Genomic DNA, 25116 nt, shown 5'->3' with positions numbered 1-25116 from the left:
TTTTTTTTTTTTTAACCTTTTTTTCACCCAGATGGTGGTGAAATATAGAACAAACTGCCTGAGTGACTGGCAGATGCACTCAATATTTTAGAAGTATCTGAACAAGCACTTGACTTGCCAAGACATAGAAGGCTATCGGCAAATGCCAGTAAATAGAATTGATATAGATGATTACTTGATAGACATGTAGGCTGAAGAGCCTGTTTCTGTGCTGTATGACTCTTTCAACATCAGTCGACAAAGCAAAGCTTTTTGGGGGAAAGGATAATAGCATTGTACTGTTTTTCTTTGTGAAGTTACATATTGTTCCTCACATGCCTCAAAGTTTAATTTTGATAATGAAAGTAGTTAATTGAGGCAAACAGTAAGGATCTAAAATCTAAATTAGCAGTGTTGCAATGTTGAATTAAATCCACTGTCTAGGCTGGGGAAACTGCCTTTTAATCATCAATTCTAACAAATTCTTAAAAACGAGTCTCCTTCAAATAAGTACCTTTTTCTTTGAAAGACACTGTTTCACTTCTATCATTTCCTCATTCAAAAAAGGAGAAGACTAGTTTCCCATTAGGTTTGTATTTTTGAAACATCAATCATAAGAATTGCAAGAGTTTCTATTGCTTTGCCTGTATAGTGAATTATTTGAAGTCACATTCTTTTTCAAGGTTAGAGCATGGATATCATTTGAATAACTTTTTTTGCATTTTCCTATTGTGATTAAACAAATACTGCATTTGAATTGCTGAATTATTTTGTTGGGTGTTTGAAATTCTCTGGACACTTCACAATTCTAGGGGGCAGACCCAAAAGAAATTACATTCACGCCAATTGCTGAACTGAATCTGAGGGATAAATTACTATGGAATGAATGAGAAATGTCGTTTTTATTGTGGACAAAACCAGTGCAAATATAAAAGCAAAAAGCTACAGATTCTGAAAACTTGCAACAGAATGATAAAATAACTTGGAAAATGCATGCCTCGAGTGGTAGAGTTGAGTTGTTCTCCGATCTTGGCAATCCATTTGCAAACATTAGATAACATGTTAGAAACTCTGAGCGGATCACGTCCCATCCATGGAAAGGGAAACGGGGTTGATAATTGATTCTCTTTCCACAGACGCTGTGCCATGGTAGCAGTTCAGAGTTCAATCCCAGCATCCTCGGTAAGGAGTTTGTACGTCCGCCCCGAGGAATGTGTGCTTTTCCTCCGGGTGCTCCGGTTTCCTCCCACAGTCCAAAGTTAGTAGGTTAACTGATCATTATGAATTGTCCTGCGATAAGCAGGGTTAATCAGGGGTTGCACGCAGTGCGGCTCAAAGGCCCAGAAGGGCCTGTTCCACACTGTATCTCTAAAATAAAAATAAATAAATAAATGCTACCTGTCCAACTGAGTGCTTTCAGCACTTGTTTGTATTACTAGTATAAATGCGTTTCTGAACTGATGAATAGAAATTTGTTGCCATTCCTAACGTTGTTGTTTTTTTTGCCCACAATAGTAACAGAACGTCTTATTCATTCCATACAAGGGGGAACGATAGTTGGCATGGTCTCAGTGGGCTGAAGGGCCTGTTTCTATGCTGTATAATTTCTTTTTTTTTAAATCTTGCGTGGTGGTATCACTCACAGAGTTTAAAGACGTAACCAAATAATCCTAAAAGCAAAAATCATACGGCACTCCCACCTTTAGTTGCTTGTTGTGTGAGCTTCTCCGTACATGAAGACATGAGGAATGAGTGGGCGATCACAAAGTAGCAGTATGGGGGTACTTCCAGAGTGACTGAGCAGCACTCTAAACAGGGCGTGAATCAAAAGCAAAAGTTACCAAAGGCACTATTCATTCAACTGAGGATCTGTTCAATACTTCTACTTTAATTAGACTTTCCGGTCTTGGCTTACACTCAACTTTGCAGCAAATTTCATAATTTCAGACTTCCAGTGTATACTATTTGAGTCTTTTAAACTCCGTGTGAAGGTCATTTGAAGGGGAGCGATGCTGACCTTCACTGATTTAATGAGTTCGCTGTGAGGGACTTATTTTTGTGCTTTTGTAATTGCAATCACTGGGAGATTATTAGGCTGCAAGGTTCCTGGTTCAGTCCTGGACTTCTGTCAACACTCATTAAGGCATTTGAATAGGTACATGGATAGGAAAGGTTTAGAATGATATGGAATAAACACAGGTAAATGCAACGAGCTTAAATGGGAGTGTTGTTTGGCATGAATCAGCAGAGCTGAAGGTCTAGTTCTGTGTTGTATGACTCTTTAAATGGTTTCAATATAATTTACAAAGCTTTGTAAAAAACACAAACTGCTCATTTTTTTTCTCTCTTAAAAAGCTTAATATATTCAGTAGAGGAACAGTAAAGAGTCTGTTTACTTACAAGCTCTTTTTTTTACATAGTGCAAAAAACAATAAAATACATCAATAACATTGGTTGGACATTTTAAATGTCTCATGAAAGACAAGCCCAAATCTCAAATTGTGTGTGCAAATTGGTTCACGCTTCAAGCAATAATTTATTGTCCCAAGATACAGGCCTTATTTTCAAAGACAATGTCATTACTGTTTTAATAAGTAAATGCATGGGCTATGGAACAACAGCCCACAGTGTTCCACAAGGCACAGAAAATTGGATAATGCAGCTATCCTGGAGCTGTGTGATTAGTGATTTAATCTTTAAAAATAAGGCATATACATATTAATACTGCCATCACCACATCTGTGTTGCCTGTCCTATCTCAGCAGCAGGTTAATAATCTGCTTCGTTTAGTTGCTTGGTTCCACAGTGATAACACGACGACTCCACCAGTCACTCCGGGTAAAACAAGGGCACACCACCAAGACAATCCTGAGTTCGTACGAAAATAAGAGGGGACCTGCATTGTTCATGCATTTGAGCTCTCTATTATCCTGCCTATCATTCCAAACGGAAAGCAGAATGTAACTCAAACCCAGTGAATACATGAGGTGTTTTTTTTGGGTTTGTAACACTATTGGATATTGCAAACTCCCACAGGCTGTTTATACCCTGACGTTTTATACTGTTGCAGGGTCTGTTCCCACCGACATGGCTCTCTTTTGAGATAGGAATGTATGGGGATCCCTCTCTACTAATCTTCTTCTGTTTACACCATTCACTTGACCCCTATTTGGCAGGCAAAGCTTTTTGCCCCATTTTCAAAAGGATATTTCATCAGGTAACTTCACCCTTACCAATTGATTTCCTCTTCATTCTTTGGTGGTTGCTATTTGCCCTTGGACCTTTATAGTCTAAGGAATGAAGTGCTTCTCTGTCCTGACACTGTGTAATGATCCCAGGTGGAGAAATGGACCGAGGTGGAGACCTAGTTGTGCTGGATTCCATACTGAATGTGGCCTCTTCCGGAGGCCAGGCATATGGGTCAGGTTTTATCCCAGAGGAGAAGGGGGAACATAGTTAAATTCTAACATAGATGCAGACATTTACACTTGACTTCTTATAATGTCCCATTAGGGCAGTGAATACCAGTTATGAGCTAGCAAAGATTGAGGTGAAAATGCTATTTGTTGCTTTTTCTCCCCCTAGTATTTTGGAGTACTGCTATTCTTCTAACGCTGGGCATTTGGTATCTGATTCTATTACAATAATGCAGCCACATGCAAACAAACTTTGTGGAAAAACATCACATGCATGAAACCCTTCGGGACTAAATGTGAGCTTTGCTGACCCTATTCCACTTTCAAGAGTAATTACGTGTTCCATTGCAACTCCAATGGCCATAACCAAAGGTTCCCATCACTTCATTGATAAAGGTTTCCTTAGCAAGTTATTGAGAACATGTAAGGATTGTCAGAAATCCAATAGCACTTTGCAATACTTGCCTTTAAAACACTTACTCACAGTTCATTCTCAAGTGACAGATTGAATTTTAAAGTCCCTTAAAATGGCAGGTGATGATGAAATTTTGAATAATCGACATTGTGCTTAATACAGTTTTAGAATTTACACCTGACATGTAAGGAATAACATCCATGTAAATAATTTCCCCATACACATAATTTCCTGTAAATAAACAAGAGACCGAACAAGTCATTTGACAGAACTCTTAAATAGCAGTTATATGACCTTTGCCCTTTTACACGATGGTTTTTATTGAACCTGTATTGATCAGTTACACATTAAGGTCATTAATTGAAATATACAGTCACAACATTTTGCTGTGTTTCTCATCCCACAGCTTAGACTAGGAGGAATGTTTGAAAAGCATTGAGAAGAGTGGATGATGTATCTAGATTCATATTTTGATGGCCTCTGTGGAACGGGAGCTTAAAACTACTGCCAATCTTTCCTTGAATGATATATCGAATTTTTTTGGAGACAGCAAACCAAAGACTGACATGAAATAAAATCAATTGTGGCATTTATGTCTCCTTGATCAAGAGCACATTGGCATGCATTCATGATCTAAAGTACCTGAATCCTGTGGGGGCCCTACTGAGTGCTTTTAGATTTTATTATCTGTCTCTGTATAAAAGTTTTTTTTAAAGATGAGCAACTGGTTAAATATTCAAAGGTTTCAAACAGTCGAAGAAGCATTTCAGCTGTGATCAGCCCGTCATCTGAACAGGATTGCACTTTAAGGAAAATTTGCTGTATCTGGATCAAAGGACAACGAATGTGATATCATAGGGAGTGTTAAAATATCTTCCACGTAGAAATAAAACACAAAATGCCGGCAATGAGAACAGGCAGTAACCGTGGCGATCAATAAGAAGCTGATTAACCTTCATTCTAAAAAGACTTTGGCTTTCTGTGCGAATGCACCATGCACAGGAAAGTTACGGAAACCACAGTTTATCATTTCCTCCTTCTAGGAGCTGAGTTAATTCACACCAAGTCTCTTGGACAATTATCTGAACGCATTATCCAGTGAGGCTCTACTCATGGATTTAGTGATGCTTTATCCCAGCACCATTTCAGACAATATCTTGTGCTCTAATTTATTACTCATTAATATGAATACAGGTTCCTCCACATCCCCTCAAGTCTACAGCAATTTAACAGTATGAAACTTGTGCTTGGATCCAGCCAATTTGGTCAATTGTACATAGGGACAGGGAAAAACTTGAAACAGGGACAACTTTATGATACAATGTTAATATTAATCTATTTCTATAATTTAAAAAATAGGCTAAATGAACAGGTAGCCATTAAAGTTCGGTATTTCAATGGCTAACAGTTACAAGGAATAATATTTTAATCGTTTTTTTCTAGAAAATACCTAATTCCGTCGATTTTTCTCAAGCTGAGTGAATCAGATCATTACTGTCTGCATAACCTGGATGTCTGATATAGAAATACTGGTGTTTGATATGGTGAGCAAGAAAGGAATTACTAAATGTGTGGAAATCAGAAACACAGAAATTTGATGGTATTGCTCTTCAAATGAAGATCATAACTCATAATGCAGAGAGGTTCTCATGTTATTGAAAGCTCCTTGCTTCAATGTTTGTAACATTTTTGCCTGTCCACTAACAGTTTACTTTTCCCAGTTTTTTTTTTGTTTCTGATCTGCATACCGAGCAGAAAGACTGAACCATACACAGTCATTTCAAACAATCCGTAATTGGAGAACTGGCGTCCCATCGCGCCCGAATTAAACTGTGTGTGTAGAGCTGTGTTAATACCTCTAGGTGGCAGCCTTACATAGCATTGCTGCAAGACAGCTTCGGCACAACTCTGAGCTGTCGCAGTGGTTCCAAAATTACTGACAAAGAGCGTAACATTCTGCGTGAATCAGCAGTCCACTGAGAAGAGGTGGAAACTAATAGATATGCAGAGGTACTCAGAGGCTAACCAAAAATTGACAATCTGTTTACTCTCACTGCAATAGTCCAGATGTAAACTGGAGTAGCAGGTTTTCTGCACTATCGTCTAAAACATTTATTAAACATGTTACACAGTAGTATAACAAGCAGCGGCATGACAGTGTAGTCAAACCTGGGGACATAGAACATGTGAGTTTCAGCTTGTACCTTTTTCACTGTGAGCACAGGCAATGAATGATACTGCTTCAAAGATCTTGAGGTTGGTCTGTGTGAAGTCTTGTGATATGGTGGGTTTCTCCTGGGAGCTTCAGTTTCTTCCCACATCCCAAAGACAAATGGCTTGGGAGGATAACTGGCCACTGTACCATATACTCTAGTGTGGTGGTGAATAGCAGAACTTCAGATGAACTAAAGGGAGATTTTTCTTCTTAAAATTGGACCAGTATAGGATTCATGTAAAAGAGTGTTTGATGGGCTTGTTTTGTGCAGTCTAACTGTAAATGGGCAATTAACCATGCTCGTATTGGTAGTTTTCCAAACCCGACATCTGGCTGACATCCAGCTCCCACTCTGGATTAATGAGGAACTGTGTGCAAAAACACCCAGAGTTCCCAATAATTGGACAACTGATCATTAGCGGTTTACTGTAAATTACACAGACATGACAATTTGACTCCAAGAAACTGAATGAGGTGAATTACAGCCTGATTTTTTTTGGGGGGTGGGGGGAGAAAGAAAAAGTCCTGCGTTTAACTTTTCCACCTCACTTTCAGACCCACCAGATTGTTGCACCATCACAATGTCTCGATGTACAGAGAGGAAATAAGCCTCATCACGTTGTAAACATGGTTGCTTCTTGAGCAGAAACAGGGTTTGGGACTCTTTGGAATGGGCTTAAACAGAAGACATACTAATTTCCAAATATCTACTTGCAGAAAATCAATATGTAAACAGCCTGTGGGGCCCACGAGAGCCTTTCCAACAGCAACAAAAAAGCATGAGTAGTACAAAACATAAATGACTATTAATGCTCATACCACATTAAATCATATCATTAAAAATAAATGCATATGCTTCTTATAAAATATCAATTATGTTTGTAAACATATGTCTTTGTGGTCTGGCATGTTGCAGTTTTAAGAACAGATTTTGCTACTTGGGATTGGGTTCCCTGGATTCCAGTGTAAAGTCTCCTAACGTGGCAAAGAAGTCCTCCATTTCCTTCTGCAGGAGGAGGTTTCTCTTCTCCGCGTCCTCACGTGCCCGGTCTGCGTTCCGCATCCTAATCTCAAGCATGGTGTATTTCTTTTTCCCTTGGTCCAGCTCTTCTTCCAGTTTGTTCACTTGCACTCTCAGCTCTGTGCTGGACTCCTCAAGCCTGAAGAAATCAATGATCAAGGATCAAATATACTTCTGTGCTGATGCGACATGCAGCAATAACATTCAACAACTATAAAGAATAACTTAATATTTTACATAATTCTTTAGAGGTTAAAATACAGCTATGGAATAAAATGTGCATAAACACCAGCATGTAAACAGCATTATAAACAGTGGTTTAAAGTGATTACAGTGCAGTGTAGTGACTCGGGTAATAGATAGAATAGTCAATCAGATTAACTGCCTGAGGAAGAAGCTTTTAAGATGCCGTGAAGTCTTTATTTTACTAGCCCTAAAGCATTTCCAGAGGGGAGTTTTAGGAAAAGGCATTTTGCAGGGTGGGTAGCATTTGCAATGATTTTTTTTCTGCCCCGTTCTTTGTTCCAGACACATACAAGTCCTGCTGTGATGGTAGACTGATACTGTTAGCTTGGGCTTGCCTTCTATATTGACCTTTCGATTGTTGTAATGTCACCTCATACTCACATACAAGAAGTGAAATTCCATTCTTAATTATAGTACCTCCTTACTTTTGCCAAAGGTGCTTTGGTTTTTCACTATTCAAATATCTAGACAGGATTTAGCTTCAAGTGTTTTGGTTTAAGTCCATGTTAATTGAATCATCTGATCAGTTACTACTTTTATTCTCAACAAGTGAGAGACAAATAGACAAGTTTGCATTGAATTTTGTGAGAGGTGATAGATTGATATACATCAGAAGAACCAAAAAGACATCAAGACCAAATAAAAATGCTCATTCGAAGGTGAATTTATGAAAACAGGGCTGATAACTCAAGGTACAGCTAAAAGAAACAGGAATTGTGGGAAATATTATTGAAATAACTAATGCCTTGGCACCACTAGATGGGACTAGTGCATCGGAATGGATTCAGTACATGAAAACGAACATCAACTCTCAGTTATAACTCTCATGAATGTCAGTTTGTTGTTGTTCATTTCCATACCTTGTGGTGAATCGGGCAGCAACCTTGCCATTTCTATAGCATTTGTCTGTTTTTTTTTTACGAGGACAAGTTGCTAGCTCAACGCTCAACCCAACAGAAAGGAAAGCGTGCGAGGAGCCGGCCAGATTCAAACCCAGGACATTCGCCTTGAGGTCCGTTATGGATGCCACTGCACCACCGGCTGGCAAAAATGTCAGTTTATCTTAGAGTCTAAGACTTAAAGACTTACTTTTGTAGTATGTGAGTATCCTCCCTCACTACCATTCAGGGCCCCAAACAGTCCTTCCAGGTGAGGCAACACTTCACCCGTGAGTCTGCTGGGGTCATCAACTGTATCCGGTGCTCCCAGTGCGGCCTCATGTATATCGTTGAGATTCGATGTAGATTACGAGACCACTTTGCCGAGCACCTACTAGAAAAAGCGGGATCTCCCAGTGGCCACCCATTTTAATTCCACTTCACATTCCCATTCCAACATGTCCATGGCCTCTTCTACTGCCACGATGAGGCCACACTCAGGCTGGAGAAGCAACACCTTATATTCCATCTGGGTAGGGCCCAACCTCAAGGCATGAACATCAATTTCTCAAATTTCTGATAATGTCCCCCCCCCCCAAATTCACCATTCCCATTTCCCTCTCTCGCCTTATCTCCTTACCTGTCCCATCACCTCCCTCTGGTGCTCCTCCCCTTTTTTCTTCTTCCATGGCCTTCTGTCCTCGCCTATCAGATTTCTCCTTCTTCAGCAGTGTATCTGATTCACCAATCAACTTCCCAGCTCTTTACTTCACTCCTCCCCCCCTCCCAGTTTCACCTTCTTATTCTGACTTCTCATCTTTTTATTTCTCCAGTCCTGATGAAGGGTCTCGGCCCAAAATGTCGACTGAACTCTCTTCCACAGATTCTGCCTGGCCTGCTGAGTTCCCCCAGCATTTTGTGTGTGTTGCTCGGATTTCCAGCATCTGCAGATTTTCTCTTGTTTGCAAGGATTTAGTATACTCCAACCTTGCCTCTTTAACAATGATAACCAAAGTTACAGTCTGAACACTCTCCCGAAAATAAGCTTTCATTAAGGCAGCCTGTAATAAAGATTCCAGAGAGATATCCACAATTGACTTCCCTTAGAAACATGCTTGTTTAAAGATCCTGGCACTCAGATTGCTCAAAGTATCTTATCGTTTCACCAGCTGCTCTGTTAGTTATCACTAAACAAGCTGCATGTCAACATGCCAACAGCTTGCAGTCTGAAAGGCTGATAACAGGAAAAAAGAAGGAAAAGCCGTTAAACACCTGCCTCTTAAAGTGTCTGCAAGTAGCCACCTGTGTTTTGTCTGTCTGAATCACCAGAAGCCTGGCTGAACAAAATGTTCATGAAATGGGAGAGGATTGTGTCAGATCCACATGAAACATGCTTGGAGAAAGTTCAAACAGTTTTGAAATTAACTGATGGGAGATTAGAAGAATCAGGGGGATCTGTCGAATATTGAAAGGCCTATATAGAGTGGATGTGAAGAGGATGTTTCCTATGGTGGGGGAGTCTAGGACCAGAAGGAAGAGCCTCAGAATAGAGATATCCCTTTAGAACAGAAATGAGGAGGAATTTCTTTAGCCAGAGGGTGGTGAATCTGTGGAATTCATTGTTACCGATGACTGTGGAGGCCAAGTCTTTGGGTATATTTAAAGTGGAGTTTGATAGGTTCTTGATTAGTAAGGGTGTCAAAGGTCATGCTGAGGAAGCAGGAGTTTGGGGCGGAGAAGAGATAATAAATCGGACCTGAAGGAATGGTGGAACAGACTCGATGGGCCCAATGGACTAATTCTGTTCCTATGTTTTATAGTTTTATGGAAAATTGAAGGAGGTGATAGGTAGGTGGATAGGAAGGATGTTTTTGCTAGGGAAAAGATGGTTTGGAGAGGAGGAGGTGGGTAGTTCGGAGTTCATAAAATGCAGTGAAGGAGAAAGATGACTGACTGGAGCCGAGTGACCAAACGGAACACCTTAGGGAATGTCAGAGGGCAGAGGCAGGATGATAGAACCAAGTTCAGATTATAGTTTTTAATGATCCATAATCCACCCTCACTTCCTGAATCCTTTGCAGCAGGACTCAAAACACTTAAAAGCAGGATTCTGGTGGATGGAATTTTATGTGTACAATATTTGTCCAATTTTTTAAAAAAACTACTTACTTTAAACTTTAACAGAAGAGAAGACCTTAATCATGTTTTGGAGTAAATTTGAAATCCCCATTAAAGTCATTCAAGATTGTGATGCAGGGAAGTTTTACCATGTTAAGAAAAAAAGACATGATCTTATTGAAATGCCTGGATTCCATTTATGTTCCTGCTAATGGAAGCCTTCCTCTTGAATGAGGAATTGAATCTGGCAGCAGCAGGGCCTTACACTGTGGTCACCTCTCCCTGGTCCCTCACGTACCATGTCAATGCTGCCCTCGTTGTAGGCACAGGGAAGAGTATAATCTTATACCTCATTGATCCAGAGACAGAGAGGGTACAGCTACTGGATTCTTTCGGGTTCCACGACCTGCACCCATCTCACTGCCAATTCACTGGATCCAGTGCAGTACCACACTGTACTGCACTGGTGTAAGTAGTGGATTCAAACACGCCTGTTTTGTGCAGGTGCCAGTGCTTTCTTCACCCAGTGATTTTGGATGTAGGCTGAAACACTTACTCTTCTGCACACAATTAAAGCAGCAGTGACTCAGGTTCAATTCCTGCCGCTGTCTGTATGTTCTCCCTGTGACTGCCTGAGTTTCCTCCAGGTGATCCAGTTTCCTCCTTTCAAAGACATACGGGTTAATTGGTCACATAGGTGTAACTGGGCCAGAAGGGCTTGCTACTGTGAACATAAAGCCTTTCTTCAATTGCATGCAAAATCACATACTGACCCTGGTGCAGATCCACATATAAAACTCCGAAATGGAACTCAGAAAGCAACTATGTAAACCTTAACTATAGGTCTCGTCACCTTTTAATCCTGGTTTCGTACTCTGCCCTTTGTTTGGTCAGTTCTGACTTGAGCTGCGTGACTAGGCTCTGAAGTGCTTTCGAGCACGTGGCCGAGTCATTGGACGCAAAGAGCAAGTCACTGTTCTCGCTGCAGCTCGCGCTGCTGATGCACACGTCAAACCCCTCGCTCCCGTTGCAGGGCTCACTCCCCGGCGCCTCGCCCTGTGGCTGGGTGACCTGCGCCGGCCACTCTGCTTTCGTGCAGTTGAGCGCCAGAGAGTCACTTTCCTGACACGTTAGGGAACTGCTGGAGTCGGCTACGGAAATTTCACAGGATGACGTTGACCAGGTGGTGCTGGCCACACTGTGCCTGTCGCCAGCGCTCAGGGAAAGGTTGGACGATGGCACGTTATCATAGGTTGATAGACGGGAAGACCCGGATTCTTTGACCCTGTCGCCAGAGGAAGTCCTTCTGTGTCCTCGTAGTGAAGACAATCCATTCATTAGCCAATTCCCACTGGATGTTAAGTGTGGAATATCTAAAGTCGAGCCACCCACTTTAGCACTGCTGGACCTTCCTCCTGTCTGTTTAAAGGAGTATTTCCAGCCAGGGAGAGTCTGAAGTCTTCTGCCCGGGCTGGTACTGCCGGCCACGGGCCTGTCTGCTCGGTCTCGAGGTGCATTTTTGGAAACAGTCACGGGGGTGCTCACGTTCACGTCCAGTGAGGTGGCACTGTTGCAGGAGCTCCTCGCCCGATCGTCAGCCCTGGCCTCTTCACTCTCTTCCTCCGACACCCACTCCACCAGGCAGCGCTTGCTCAGCAACCTCATGTCGGGCTGGGGGACCGGAACGTCACTGGAAATGATGGGGAAGAGCCTGTTGTGTTCACTGATCAGCACGGTCATGAGATGCTGCACCAGGGACGTACCTGTTGGAGGGACAGGGGAACAAAACAAAGCAAGTTACCTTCAATGGACTTGCCACAATGGAAATTAAACTCAGCTGCACATTTGAGCAAGGTCCCCTTCTTACAAAAACACTGAGATTTTGTTCTCTGATGATTATGGTTCAATCTGTGCTCCCATGAGGAACTGAGCCACTGGCTACTTGAGCTGTGGTTACTAAGTTGTCACTATATTATGAAAGGATTACTTTTCTGGTAGTACATAGGATCCAATTTCATACTTTATTACTTCTTTACTCATGGCCCCATTTTAAGAACAACTTTAATTCTCAACACCTATCGAATATATAAGGTGGATGTGGAAAGGATATTTCCTATTGTGAAGGAATCTCCGACCAGAGGGCACAGCCTCAGAATAGAAGGATACCCCTTTAGAAAAGAAATGAGGAGGAATTTCTTTAGCCAGAGGGTGGTGAATCCGTGGAATTTGTTGCCTCAGATAACTGTGGAGGCCAAGTCATAAAGAGGAGGTTGATAGGTTCTTGATTAGTAACAGCCAAGGTTACGAGGAGAAGGCAGGAGAATGGGGTTGGGAGGGATAATAGCTCAGCCATAATGGAAAGGCAGAGCAGTCTCAATGGGCCATTGGCCTAATTTTGCTCCTATGCCTTATAGTCAATTCCCCACTTCAAACAGAAATGTAAACCCACTGCTACATTCTTATTGACCAGGAATAACACTGAAAATGAAACCTGTTTGCTTGCCTACCTCTCTGCCTCAAAGGGAACTTTTGATGCGAGTTTGGTAGTTTCAGTTCATACCACTCTTTTTTTTCCTGTTCTGGACAATGAGCACTAAAATACCCTCAACTTGGGGCTTACCTGATTAATAGTCGATGACTATTGGCACACAATGTGTGATTTTGCCAATTCAAGGACAACTTCTGATCTTCTGCAAATGCCTCTGAACATTAAATCAAACTAAGTTTAGTCTCAGCTGTAATGTGGGAAACTTACTGGCCAGTGTGTGCACCGCAAGATCCCACAGTATGGACCACACAACCTGCTTGAGAGATGCTGTTTAAGCCGGAACAGTAGGGATAAGACAGGATCTAAGACAGCAGGCAGGGCTTAGTTTAACATGTCAGCAGAAAGTCAGTGGCCCCAACACTGCCTCACTTCCCGTGGTGTTATTTGAGCTTGAGGATGATAGGGTGGCGGTGAATTTTGAGCACACTACCCAGAAGAACCCCTGAGCCACAGCCTAAAACAAGATGTCCATCATATTATCCCACATTATTCCATTGCAATGCTTTTAACAGAGTACAGAAAATACTGGAATGCTGAGAGCAAGAGATATACAATGTATGTTTCACTGCTGAAAAGTATTTGACCATGAACAGTAACCCCATTTTCTCCTGTGTTTCAAGCATTTTCTGATTTTATTTCAGGTCTCCAGCATCTGCTGCATTTTAGTTTTCCTGCTTCAGCCAAAATTTGCTGTAAGTTACTAAGGGTGCCCTGTGTGCTCTTCTTTGCACATTCCAACGTCATCAGAAGCCCAGACGGAAAGCACCAATCAATAGGACATCATTAAAACAGCCGGGGGGGTTTAGTGTAGACACAGTGGGAGAGGCAGAAGGATAAACAGCTTGGAGACAGGTACTGAGTCCATGCTGCCCAACCACCCATTTACACTCATCCTGCTCGCAATTCAAGGTATTTATTCTCAGTTCCCTCCCCACCAGAATCCATGCATCACGGTCAAATTTAACCCAACAATAAAGAGACTAAAAGAAAAGATCAAAACAACCAGGTAATAATTTGGGGAGAAGAGAGTGTAAAGAAAAGACTGCAATAGCAGTAATGGTTATCAGATATCAGAGGACCCACCAAAACACAAGCTCCTTGGAGATCATACTCAACTCGATTACACCAATACTAGTTATCACTATACAAACAGAATCATTATTTGTGATGTTACTTTGTGATGGATCATTTAAATGATGTAGGTCAACATCAATGTTCCCTCTAATTTGTAATGACCAGTCTGCACAAAAATCTTGTGTTGTCAAACTTTTTGCCCAGTAACAACAACGTGTGTGTGCGCACTGAATAAATTCTTTCATAAAAACAGTAAATAAGCCAGTTCTAAAATCTGCAGACATATCATCCAAACTCCACATTGTCAACACTGTCCGCAGCAGAAACCGGAAAAGGAAATGTGATTGTGTACGATTGTGAAATATACTTAACATGTCAACCAGATACAGGGTGACAACCTTTTGAACGTGGTTTAAATTCCTTTGTGTGCCAGTAGCAAAAGTTGTGTGCGTGCACACAACTTAGAAGGAACATTGGTCAACATAATTCCTAACTGACTGACATTCTAGGTTTTTTTGTTCTCTGTACAATTTACACACCCAAGACCAGAATTCAGTCTGGTCATTAGCACTGGGCAGTGGTCCTACCAGCTAAGCCAGTGTGCCAACTAAACCTCACAGGAATGGCTCAAGTTGAACTGTAGGTGCAACCCATTTCCTAAAATCTTATGTCGAAACATATAGCAGATGCTGATATTATTTCTTCAAACTAGTTTGAACTTTGATTTGATTTTGATTTCACAGTGACTTTATAATCACCATTAGCAATTGTCTACTTTGTTGATTTTAGTGACACAGAGTCAATGCTGTGCAGTGGCAGAGACCCAGGTTCGTTACTGACTTTGGGTGCTGTCTGTGTGGAGCTTGTGATTCCTCTGGTGCTCCGGTTTCTTCCCACATCCCAAACAGCACAGGGTGGTTTACTGGCCACTGTAAATTGCCCCTAAAATCTGGGTGAGTGGTATTCATCTGGGATTAGTGTAAAATGGGTGGTTGATGATCGGTATGGACTGGATAGGCCAAAGGGCGTATTTACATTCTGTATCTCTCAGTGTCTCCTTCCAATATTTTCTTTATACCATAAAGGAACCCTGCCCCCTGCACCAGTTTCTCAGCCACCCATTCACCTCCAACCAGAAAAGGCTCCCTCTATTCCCTGCCAATCAGCAATCTTCATCCTTTTACAACCACAGGACACAGCCTCAGAACAGAGGGAGGGGCATCCTCTTAGAACAAAGATGAGGAGGAATTTCGTTAGCCTGGGAGTTGTGAGTCTGTGGAAGTTGTTGCCACAGGCAGCTGTGGAGGCCAAGTCATTGGTAATATTTAAGGCAGATGTTGATAGATTCTCGATCAGTCAGGACATGAAGGGATACGGGGAGAAGGCAGGAGATTGGGGCTGAGAGGGAAAATAGATCAGCCATGATGAAATGGCGGAGCAGACTAGATGGGCCAAATGGCCTAATTCTGCTCCTATATCTTATGGTGGCATGGTATCCAATGCCCTTCCTGATTTGCAATCCTTGATCAAAGTCATTTGGGAACTAGGGATCATACAGAAAATAATGGCAAAATGAGATTCAAACACAAGACGTTTGCCCAAAGGGTGTTTCTTCGGAGAAAGTTGAAAATGGCTATAATTAATGCAGCACTCCTTGAACTTTACCCACTGCTTTCCTCCAGTATCAATCAGGCAACAGGAGATTTATTAAATAATAGCAAAATAAAAATGAAACTAAAAGAAATGATCAAGACAATAGGGCAATATCTCGGGGAAAAGAGAGTCAGGAGAAAAGGCAGTGACAGCACTGATACAAAATAGCATACAAACAGAATCATTAATTGGTATGCAAAAACAGGCTGGAGGAACTCAGCAACTGTGGAGGAAAACTGACAATTGACATTTGAGGTCAAGACCCATCATTAATTTTAATGCTATTTGTGAACGTGAACTGTTCAAAGGATATGTAGGTCAATAGAATTCCTAACGAACTGATAACTTGGAATCTTTCATTGTACAATTTACAAGTTTATACAACTACTTATATTTCACAATGTGCCCAGTGCTGATCAAACTAATCCTGGGGCATCCTGAATATAATTACATATATATATAATATATATATATATATATATTACAGTGGGGCTTGATATAGGAGCAGTGGCTTCCACATGCACACACACACACACAGACACAGACACAAAATCACTTGGGTGGTGGGAGAGACGAGACATCCCTGCCGATGAAAAAGATTTTTAAAAAATCTTTAATTGGCAACAAACACCCAGCCTTAAACTAGGCTGCCTGTTAAAAAATTAAAGTTTCTAAAGTGTCTCATGTTAAAAATATTATCACCAGATGTGCCATGTATAAAACAAAGGGGATCAGAACCAAGAGTGACGCAAAGAAATACTTTCAAAAAGTGTGGTTGGAATTTGGACTACACTGCCTTGTGAATGCTACTTAGATGATGCTCCGTGCCTGTGATACTGCTGCATGTACCATTTTCATACATGCCACTTGTGCATTTGACAACAAACTCGACCTTGACTTTGTAACACCTTTGACTTTGCAGATGTGGTGGAGGCAGGTTCGTCTATGGCCTTCAACAGGCAACTGGACAATATAAATGTGAGGACAATATTGCAAAGTTACAGAGAAAGCTTTTATAGATATGTAAAAAGGAAAAGACTGGTAAAGACAAATGTAGGTCCCCTGCAGACAGAAACAGATGAATTGATTATGGGGAGCAAGGACATGGCAGACCAATTGAATAATTACTTTGGTTCTGTCTTCACTAAGGAGAACATAAATAATCTTCCAGAAATAGTAGGGGACAGAGGTTCCAGTGAGATGGAGGAACTGAGCGAAATACATGTTAGTAGGGAAGTGGTGTTAAGTAAATTGAAGGGATTAAAGGCAGATAAATCCCCAGGGCCAGATGGTCTGCATTCCAGAGTGCTTAAGGAAGTATCCCAAGAAATAGTGGATGCATTAGTGATAATTTTTCAAAACTCGTTAGATTCTGGACTAGTTCCTGAGGATTGGAGGGTGGCTAATGTAATCCCACTTTTTAAAAAAGGAGGGAGAGAGAAACCGGGGAATTATAGACCGGTTAGCCTAACTCGGTGGTGGGGAAACTGCTGGAGTCAGTTATCAAAGATGTGATAACAGCACATTTGGAAAGCAGTGAAATCATCGGACAAAGTCAGCATGGATTTGTGAAAGGAAAATCATGTCTGACGAATCTCATAGAATTTTTTAAGGATGTAACTAGTAGAGTGGATAGGGGAGAACCAGTGGATGTGGTATATTTGGATTTTCAAAAGGCTTTTGACAAGGTCCCACACAGGAGATTAGTGTGCAAACTTAAAACACACGGTATTGTGGGTAAGGTATTGATGTGGATAGAGAATTGGTTAGCAGACAGGAAGCAAAGAGTGGGAATAAACGGGACCTTTTCAGAATGGCAGGCAGTGACTAGTGGGGTACCGCAAGGCTCAGTGCTGGGACCCCAGTTGTTTACAATATATATTAATGACTTGGATGAGGGAATTAAATGCAGCATCTCCAAGATTGCGGATGACACGAAGCTGGGCGGCAGTTTTAGCTGTGAGGAGGATGCTAAGAGGATGCAGGGTGACTTGGATAGGTTGGGTGAGTGGGGAAATTCATGGCAGATGCAATTTAATGTGGATAAATGTGAAGTTATCCACTTTGGTGGCAAAAATAGGAAAACAGATTATTATCTGAATGGTGGCCAATTAGGAAAAGGGGAGGTGCAATGAGACCTGGGTGTCATTATACACCAGTCATTGAAAGTGGGCATGCAGGTACAGCAGGCGGTGAAAAAGGCGAATGGTATGCTGGCATTTATAGCAAGAGGATTCGAGTACAGGAGCAGGGAGGTACTACTGCAGTTGTACAAGGCCTTGGTGAGACCACACCTAGAGTATTGTGTGCAGTTTTGGTCCCCTAATCTGAGGAAAGACATCCTTGCCATAGAGGGAGTACAAAGAAGGTTCACCAGATTGATTCCTGGGATGGCAGGACTTTCATATGAAGAAAGACTGGATGAACTAGGCTTGTAGTCGTTGTAATTTAGAAGATTGAGGGGGGATCTGATTGAAACGTATAAAATCCTAAAGGGATTGGACAGGCTAGATGCAGGAAGATTGTTCCCGATGTTGGGAAGTCCAGAACGAGGGGTCACGGTTTGAGGATAAAGGCGAAGCCTTTTAGGACTGAGATTAGGAAAAACTTCTTCACACAGAGAGTGGCGAATCTGTGGAATTCTCTGCCACAGGAAACAGTTGAGGCCAGTTCATTGCTTATATTTAAGAGGGAGTTAGATATGGCCCTTGTGGCTCGGGGGATCAGAGGGTATGGAGGGAAGGCTGGTGCAGGGTTCTGAGTTGGATGATCAGCCATGATCATAATAAATGGCGGTGCAGGCTCGAAGGGCCGAATGGCCTACTCCTGCACCTATTTTCTATGTTTCTATGTTTCTAAGTACATGTGGGAGTAACTAGTGTACTGCAGTATGGACCAAATGGCCTAATTCTGTACTATGACCATACCAACTGCTAAGCTTTGAAAATATTAGCATGTTATATTAAAATAATTCAAAATTGTACATGTTTTTATTGGATTTATATTAATTATCATTTTGCCCTTTGCAGCCGTTGTCCTCCTTTTAATGGAGAAGCTGCTGCAATCCTAAAATTATTAGATTTCAGCTCCTGAGTGCATTCTCGAAACCTAATTGTTCCAGAAGCCCAATACCTGCAAGTCCAGGTCAGGGAATGGAGGTTACGAGTCTGACAGTCCAGGGCAAACGACTGGAGGTCTGGAGGTGGCCTGCCCTGAAGATGGAGGCTTGTCTCTGTGTGCGGGAAGGGGCCTGTCTTGCTGTTGGTTCTCGTGTTGTTCTGCTGAACATTGTGGTTATGCTACATTGGTGCTGGAATGTGCGGCAATGCTCGTGGGTGTGCTGGTTGTTAACACAAATGATGCATTTCACTGTTTGTTTCTCTGCACATGGAAAAAATAAACCTGAACTTCAATCTGACATACTGCGCCCTGCAAGATAGAAACCCTGAAGTTGCTGTCAGTTATGAGGAAGAACTATTGGGAACAATGCGGCTACCAGTAATTTTTTTCCACAAAAGAGTAATCTCACGAACATTAATAGAATTCACCAGAACAAAAACAACAGTACAATGTGATAATGTACAATTGATTTTATGTTGCACTCAATAAAAAATTCTAACGTCAGCATTCTATCACAGATCTAACTCTGAAAAAAAATGGTTTACAATAATAATTTCTATACTTCATTTCCTGGCCATGTTTATTTTAAATTGATTTGCCTCTCAGACAATTTGTGAAACAAAAGTTTGATCTAAATCACACTCTGCACATTGCCTCTCTCCAAGTGCCTTAATCAATATCTGCCTTTGTAGCATCATTATAGTTATGGACACCCATCCAATCTATTTTAATTTCTTTTTCATTCTGAAAAGTTCGATACTCTGAGGACCATATTGTCAGCTTGATCTTCACTGTCTACTAAACATTCTGCCCCCTATCCTTTCAGAGGAGTTACAGTTCAGTGCATCACTGTTAACATATCGCAGCCTTCCCTAAACATCAGAGGTATAGCGAGGATAAATGCACGATTTTTCCACTGAGGTTGAACTAGAGGTCAAAAGGTGAAATGTTTAAGGGGAACATGAGGGGGAACTCCATTGAAAGGGTGATGAAAGTGTGGGATGAGCTGCCAGCATAAATAGTGGTTGTGGGTTAGATTTTTTTTAAACATTTCCATAACCTTTGAGAGAAGTTGAGATAACTACAAGAATGGGAGGGGTATGGCCCAAGTCAAAGGCAGAATAATGGTTTGGCATGGACTAGACGAGCCAAATTCCCTGTTTAATGCTCCATGACTCAAACCTGTATGGAAATGTGTAACACTGTTCCTTCCTCGCTGGGTCAGAATCCTAGAATACCCACACCAAATGGATGCAATGCATCTCACCACCAATTTCTCCACAGTAGCTAGAAATGGCATTAAGTGACTACCTCCCCAATATAAATAGAAAAACTAATCACTTGCTGACAGCATCACAACGTCCCACTGCAGAGTTCAGTTTCTATCCCGGATGTCTGTTAAGTAACGAAACCTCTCAGAGTATAGTTTACAACACACTGCGCTGGATGGGAGATGCCTAAAGAAAGCGAGAGCCTGGCAGTAATATCGGCATGTTTCATAATGCAAGTTCTTACATATTGTGCTGCGGCATGTTTTACCCGAACTGATGACAACTTTTCTGCTCAAAAACAAAAGCATAATACTCCTGATGTACAGAAATTAGAATGCAATGCATCTGCAGTTACCAGCTTCAGTTAAATTTTAGCCCGCTTCCCATACCCAATCACCTTCCCACCCGACAGAGCGGATAGTGGCAGGCGAATGAGCCAGGGCAATCGCACAGTGCTGGCAGGATGGGCTGCAGCCACAGAACCTTCTGAGAAAGTTATTCATATGATGAATTGGGTGGAGGTAGTTCTACCTGCCCATATAACTGCTGAAGTTTTTCCTCACAGAATCTTATAGGGTAGGCAATGGGCAACATTATAAAATCTTACGGTAAGAAGACCGAGCAATCAGGTGAGCCATTCAAGTCATCAAGTCTACCCCTGCCATCCATTTACACCACAACTGATTTGTATTTTAGTTCCTTTCCACCATTTTCACACTGTGGACACCTTTAACAAAGCCAATCTCAGTCATGAAAGCTCTGTCAACCATACGCTTATGTTCTGGTCAACTCTTTCTGACTGGCACTACTTCAGGTAGCTTTGTCAAGGTAAACGATTCATTAACAGTTTCTCTTCTGTTACAGTCTGACCCTGCTATTTCCAGCATTGCTTTTTGTTTTTACCTTCCAGAGACATCAGCCCATCCTCTCGGAGGCTTAACAAGTTTCTTTAGTTTTCTTGGGATTGATGAAGGGTCTTGGCCCAAAACGTTGACTATTTATTTCCATAGACTCTGACTGACCTGCTGAGTTCCTCCAGCATTTGACTATGTAGCTCTGCACTTCCAGCATCTGCAGAATCTCTTGTGTCTGTTAGTCTCATTTACAGTTCTGATGAAAGGTTTTTGACCTGAAATGTTAACTCCTGTTTCTCTTCCCACAGATGCAGCCCGACTTGCTGAGTATTTCTAGTATTTTCTGTTTTTTTTACATAATCAATGGCAATGTTTATCATTTCATTAAAGTCCCCAGGTTAGCCAATGCTACCTGCAGGGAGAGAAGATTCGGAAGCTTCAGTCCTGTAACTGCTGGTAAGAATTGGAGAAGGTTACAGGCTCGGTTGAAGCCAGCAGGAAAACTAATATGAAAATCAGTAGTGACATTACTAATGGATAGCAGAATCATTATCAACAACCTCTCCCTGCAAAAATAAAACCTATGAGTGCTGGTACGTTGTATTATTGGACTCAGTGATGTACATGGAGGAAGAGTATCTATAAATAATTATAGCGTTGTTCATTGAGGTTTACTGGAGCAATGTAGCAAGCCAAGTGTGGGTGGAATGGAACATTCAAAAGTAACGAAAGGTTTTGGTTTCATATTTAGTCTGAAGAGATATTCAGAATCAGGTTCATTATCACTGGCTTATATGATGTGAAATGTATTGTTTGTGGCAGCAGTACAGTCCAGACAGAAAATCACTATAAATTACAAAATAAATAAAGAGGGCAAACAGAAAGGAATAATGAGGTAGTGTTCATGGGTTGATGGACCGATCAGAATTCTGATGATGGAGGGGAAGGAGCCTTTGCTCCATCTGATGTCTGCAAAAATACAACCCAGTCTGTTCAGTCTCTCCAATTTAGAGTGCACAGTAAACAGTGAATATTAAGTACACTGCAGATAAATCAGGTGAAAAAGCAGTTCAGTACCGGGGAGAGGCCATGGGTGGGTGATGGGAAGGGTGGGAAGCCGGCCCAGTTACTCAGTTCACATCCATATGACCAGCTGAGTATTTGCAGTGTTCTGCTTACGTTTAAGCTGTCAGCCACTTATATATTCTACCTTAGCGGCACTTCATTTGCCCAGAACACATGGAATTGCAAGTATTACATCAAATTAAAACTGTACCAGCCTGTTTCAATCAGATTTTTTAAAAGATTTTATTTAGAGATACAACAGAGTAACAGGCCCTTCTGGCCCAATGAGTCTCTGCTGCCCAATTACACGCATGTGACCAATTAACCTACAAAACCGTACGTCTTTGAGACGTGGGAGGAAGCACTCGGTCACAGGGTGAACATACAAACTCTTTACCGACAGTGGCGGGAATTGAATCCGGGTCACTGGCGCTGGAAACGCTATATTACTGTGCCACCTGAGAGATTAGCTTTATTTGTCAAATGTACATTGAAATGTATTGCTTGCGTCAGATCAGACCAGCAGGGATTATGTTGGGGGCAGTCCGCAAGTGCTGCCACTCTATGGAGCCAACATAGGATTCCCGCACCTTACAAACTCTAAGCCATTCGTCTTTGGAATGTGGGAGGAAACCAGAGCACCCAGAGGAAACCACATGGTCATGGGAGAATGTACAGACAACGGTGGGAATCAAACCCTGATCGGTAATAGCTGGCGATGTAAAGTGATTGTGCTAACAGATACACTACTGTGGCACCTTTTAAATACAAGCCCAAATCGTTAATAATGATGCCCTTGTTGATTATTTACTGGACATGGAGTTGCTGCAAACATCTCCTAGTTTTCTGCTCTTTCTGCAGCGTCTCTTCACAGAATAAACACTTAAAGTAGGAGTTCAGTGGTTTGCAGACCAGCTGAATCTGATGTGCTTCCTAAAGGAGAAGTAAAGAGAGTGCTCTCCCAGTTACTGGATTAAGTTGTAGCTGGAAGAAAAGTGGGTGAGTGAAATCCCCTTACCTTCCATTATCGTCACCGGATCCTCCAATTTTGGACGCAAAATATTCGGCCCAAAGACCGTTGCAAGGTTCTGGACACTCATTTTATTAACACTTGAATATGACTGAACTTCATCAAGGAATCTAGAGACAACATGGTCAATATTAGAATGGAAAAATACAAGTCTAAATACACCAGCATTTTACTGGAATGGATTAGGCTCCTTTCAATATCCATTAATTACGAGGGGTGATTGATAAGTTTGTGGCCTAAGGTAGGAGTCAATTTTTAAAAACCTAGCACATTTATTTTTCAACATAGTCCCCTCCTACATTTACACACTTAGTCCAGCGGTTGTGGAGCATATGGATCCCTTCTTTGTAGAAGTCGCGTCTTGGACCTCCAGAAAGTGGCCCACAGCAGGGGTGATTGATACGTTCGTGGCCTAAGGTAGAAGATGACTTATACCACTCTCGTTACATGCACATGCAGTTCAGCTCTGAGTGAAAATGCAGAAAGTTTGAAGTTTCTCATCTCCTTCTACCTTAGGCCACAAACGTATCAATCACCCCTGCTGTGGACCACCTCTGGAGGTCCAAGACGCCAACTTCTACAAAGAAGGGATCCGTATGCTCCACGACTGCTGGACTAAGTGTGTAAATGTAGGAAAAATAAATGTGTTAGGTTTTCTAAAATTGACTCCTTTTACCTTAGGCCACAAACTTATCAATCACCCCTCGTATATGCATTTTCGCTTCATTCATTCATACTTCTAATTAAAGAACTCTGCTTCTTTGACAAGTCAGGTTACGCTTCACATCAAGAGTTACTACAATCCGTCTGCCCAAATGCAAAGTTTTGTATATCCACAATACCGCGCTCCACTGGTCTGACCCTTGCCAAACCAAGGTCTGGGCTTCAGGGATAACTGGGTTACAAACAATTGAAAAATATGAAAGTACTTCTGGGCCTCTCCAAAAATTCCACCCCCCCACCGCAAAACAACCAAAAAAATCTACCAGGAACGAGCCACCCCATTTTAAATGAACTGTACTGAAAAAAAAAAGGTACACAGGGAGGTCACCATAAAAGACAATTATCTGCCCCTCTCCACCACAACACCTGAAAGTACACCAGAGATGTGACCATATCTATACAGGGAGAAAGTAATCTGTGCACAAAGACATTCAACAGGCCTGTAATTTCAAATGTTTGCCAGTCTCCCTTGCAATTATTAATGCTGCCATCTTTTATTTATTTAGAGATACAACTTGTTAACAGGCCCCCCTGGTCCAATGAGACCAATTAACCTACTAACACTTACGGATTTGTAATGTGGGAGGAAACCAGAGCACCTGGGGAAACACACATGGTCATGGTGAGAAGATACAAACTCCTCTCCCACACTGGCAGAGTTGAACCCAGGTCACTGGTGCTGTTATGCTACTGTGTCACCCAAAGTGTACCAATTAACTTTGCATATGTTTGTGTTAGAATCCTATCTAAGATGACTTTGATTGAAATCAAAGTTCAGGCTTTGATTTCAAGCAAGGTAATAAATGGTAGCTTTAATGATTTTGCATTAAAGGATAGAAGTTCAATGTCTACACAACTATTGGACAGATTTCAACTTCATTATTGTTTCAAGAATGGGGACAGAAAAAAACTTCCAGTCAAGATGGCGATGGTTTAGTCACTTAAAGCTGTCGCTCCCTTTTATTTCTTATCTCCGCACTTCTTTCCTTTTAATTAAACTCTAGATTGTTAATTTTTTAATTTTCCCTCCTGCCTGCAAATACGCCTGTCTTACAATGGCTTCAAAGATCACCAAGTCGGGGAAAAAAGAAGTTCCAGCAGCTGGTTCGTCTGCTGAGATAGTTTCCATTTTGGAACAGCACCGCCATGATATAATATCCGAATTTAAGTCTCCTTTCAGTTCATAGGAATCCAAATTAGATCAAATTAATTCCAAAGTAGAGGCTCATGCCGAATGTCTTTCTCTTCTTGAGTCTGCTACCGATGATTTAGAACGTCGCTTTCATGATTTGGAAACCGTTTGCTCCAGCTTGAGGGATCATAACAGCAAGTTAATATCCAAAGTTACTGACCTGGAAGGTCGGAGCAGACGTCAAAATCTACGAAACCTCGGCTTGCTGGAGGCTATCGAAAGTGGATCTCCAACTGAATTTTTCTCCACTGTGAGATTTTTGGGAATGATATTCTTCCGACCCCACCCGAGTTAGACA

At 41.6% G+C, this 25116-nt stretch overlaps 1 protein-coding gene across 6 annotated transcripts in view; it reads right to left on the bottom strand.

Moving 5' to 3' along the window:
* Positions 1–5001: 5001 nt before the first annotated feature.
* Positions 5002–25116, bottom strand: part of LOC134358439 (rho GTPase-activating protein 22-like) — a 520442-nt gene continuing 500327 nt past the window's right edge. For all 6 annotated transcript variants that reach the window (XM_063070661.1, XM_063070660.1, XM_063070662.1 and 3 more), the window contains 3 exons: positions 22892–23013; positions 11142–12051; positions 5002–7185 (listed from right to left, as the gene is read on the bottom strand). In XM_063070661.1, coding sequence (XP_062926731.1) covers positions 6960–7185; positions 11142–12051; positions 22892–23013 — 1258 coding nt within the window. In that variant the 3' untranslated portion in view covers positions 5002–6959. The remainder of the gene's footprint in view (positions 7186–11141; positions 12052–22891; positions 23014–25116) is intronic.

The sequence above is a fragment of the Mobula hypostoma genome, chromosome 18 (assembly GCF_963921235.1).
Source record: "Mobula hypostoma chromosome 18, sMobHyp1.1, whole genome shotgun sequence".
Taxonomy (NCBI): Eukaryota; Metazoa; Chordata; class Chondrichthyes; order Myliobatiformes; family Myliobatidae; genus Mobula; species Mobula hypostoma.
This window is presented reverse-complemented; position numbering and strand designations above follow the sequence as displayed.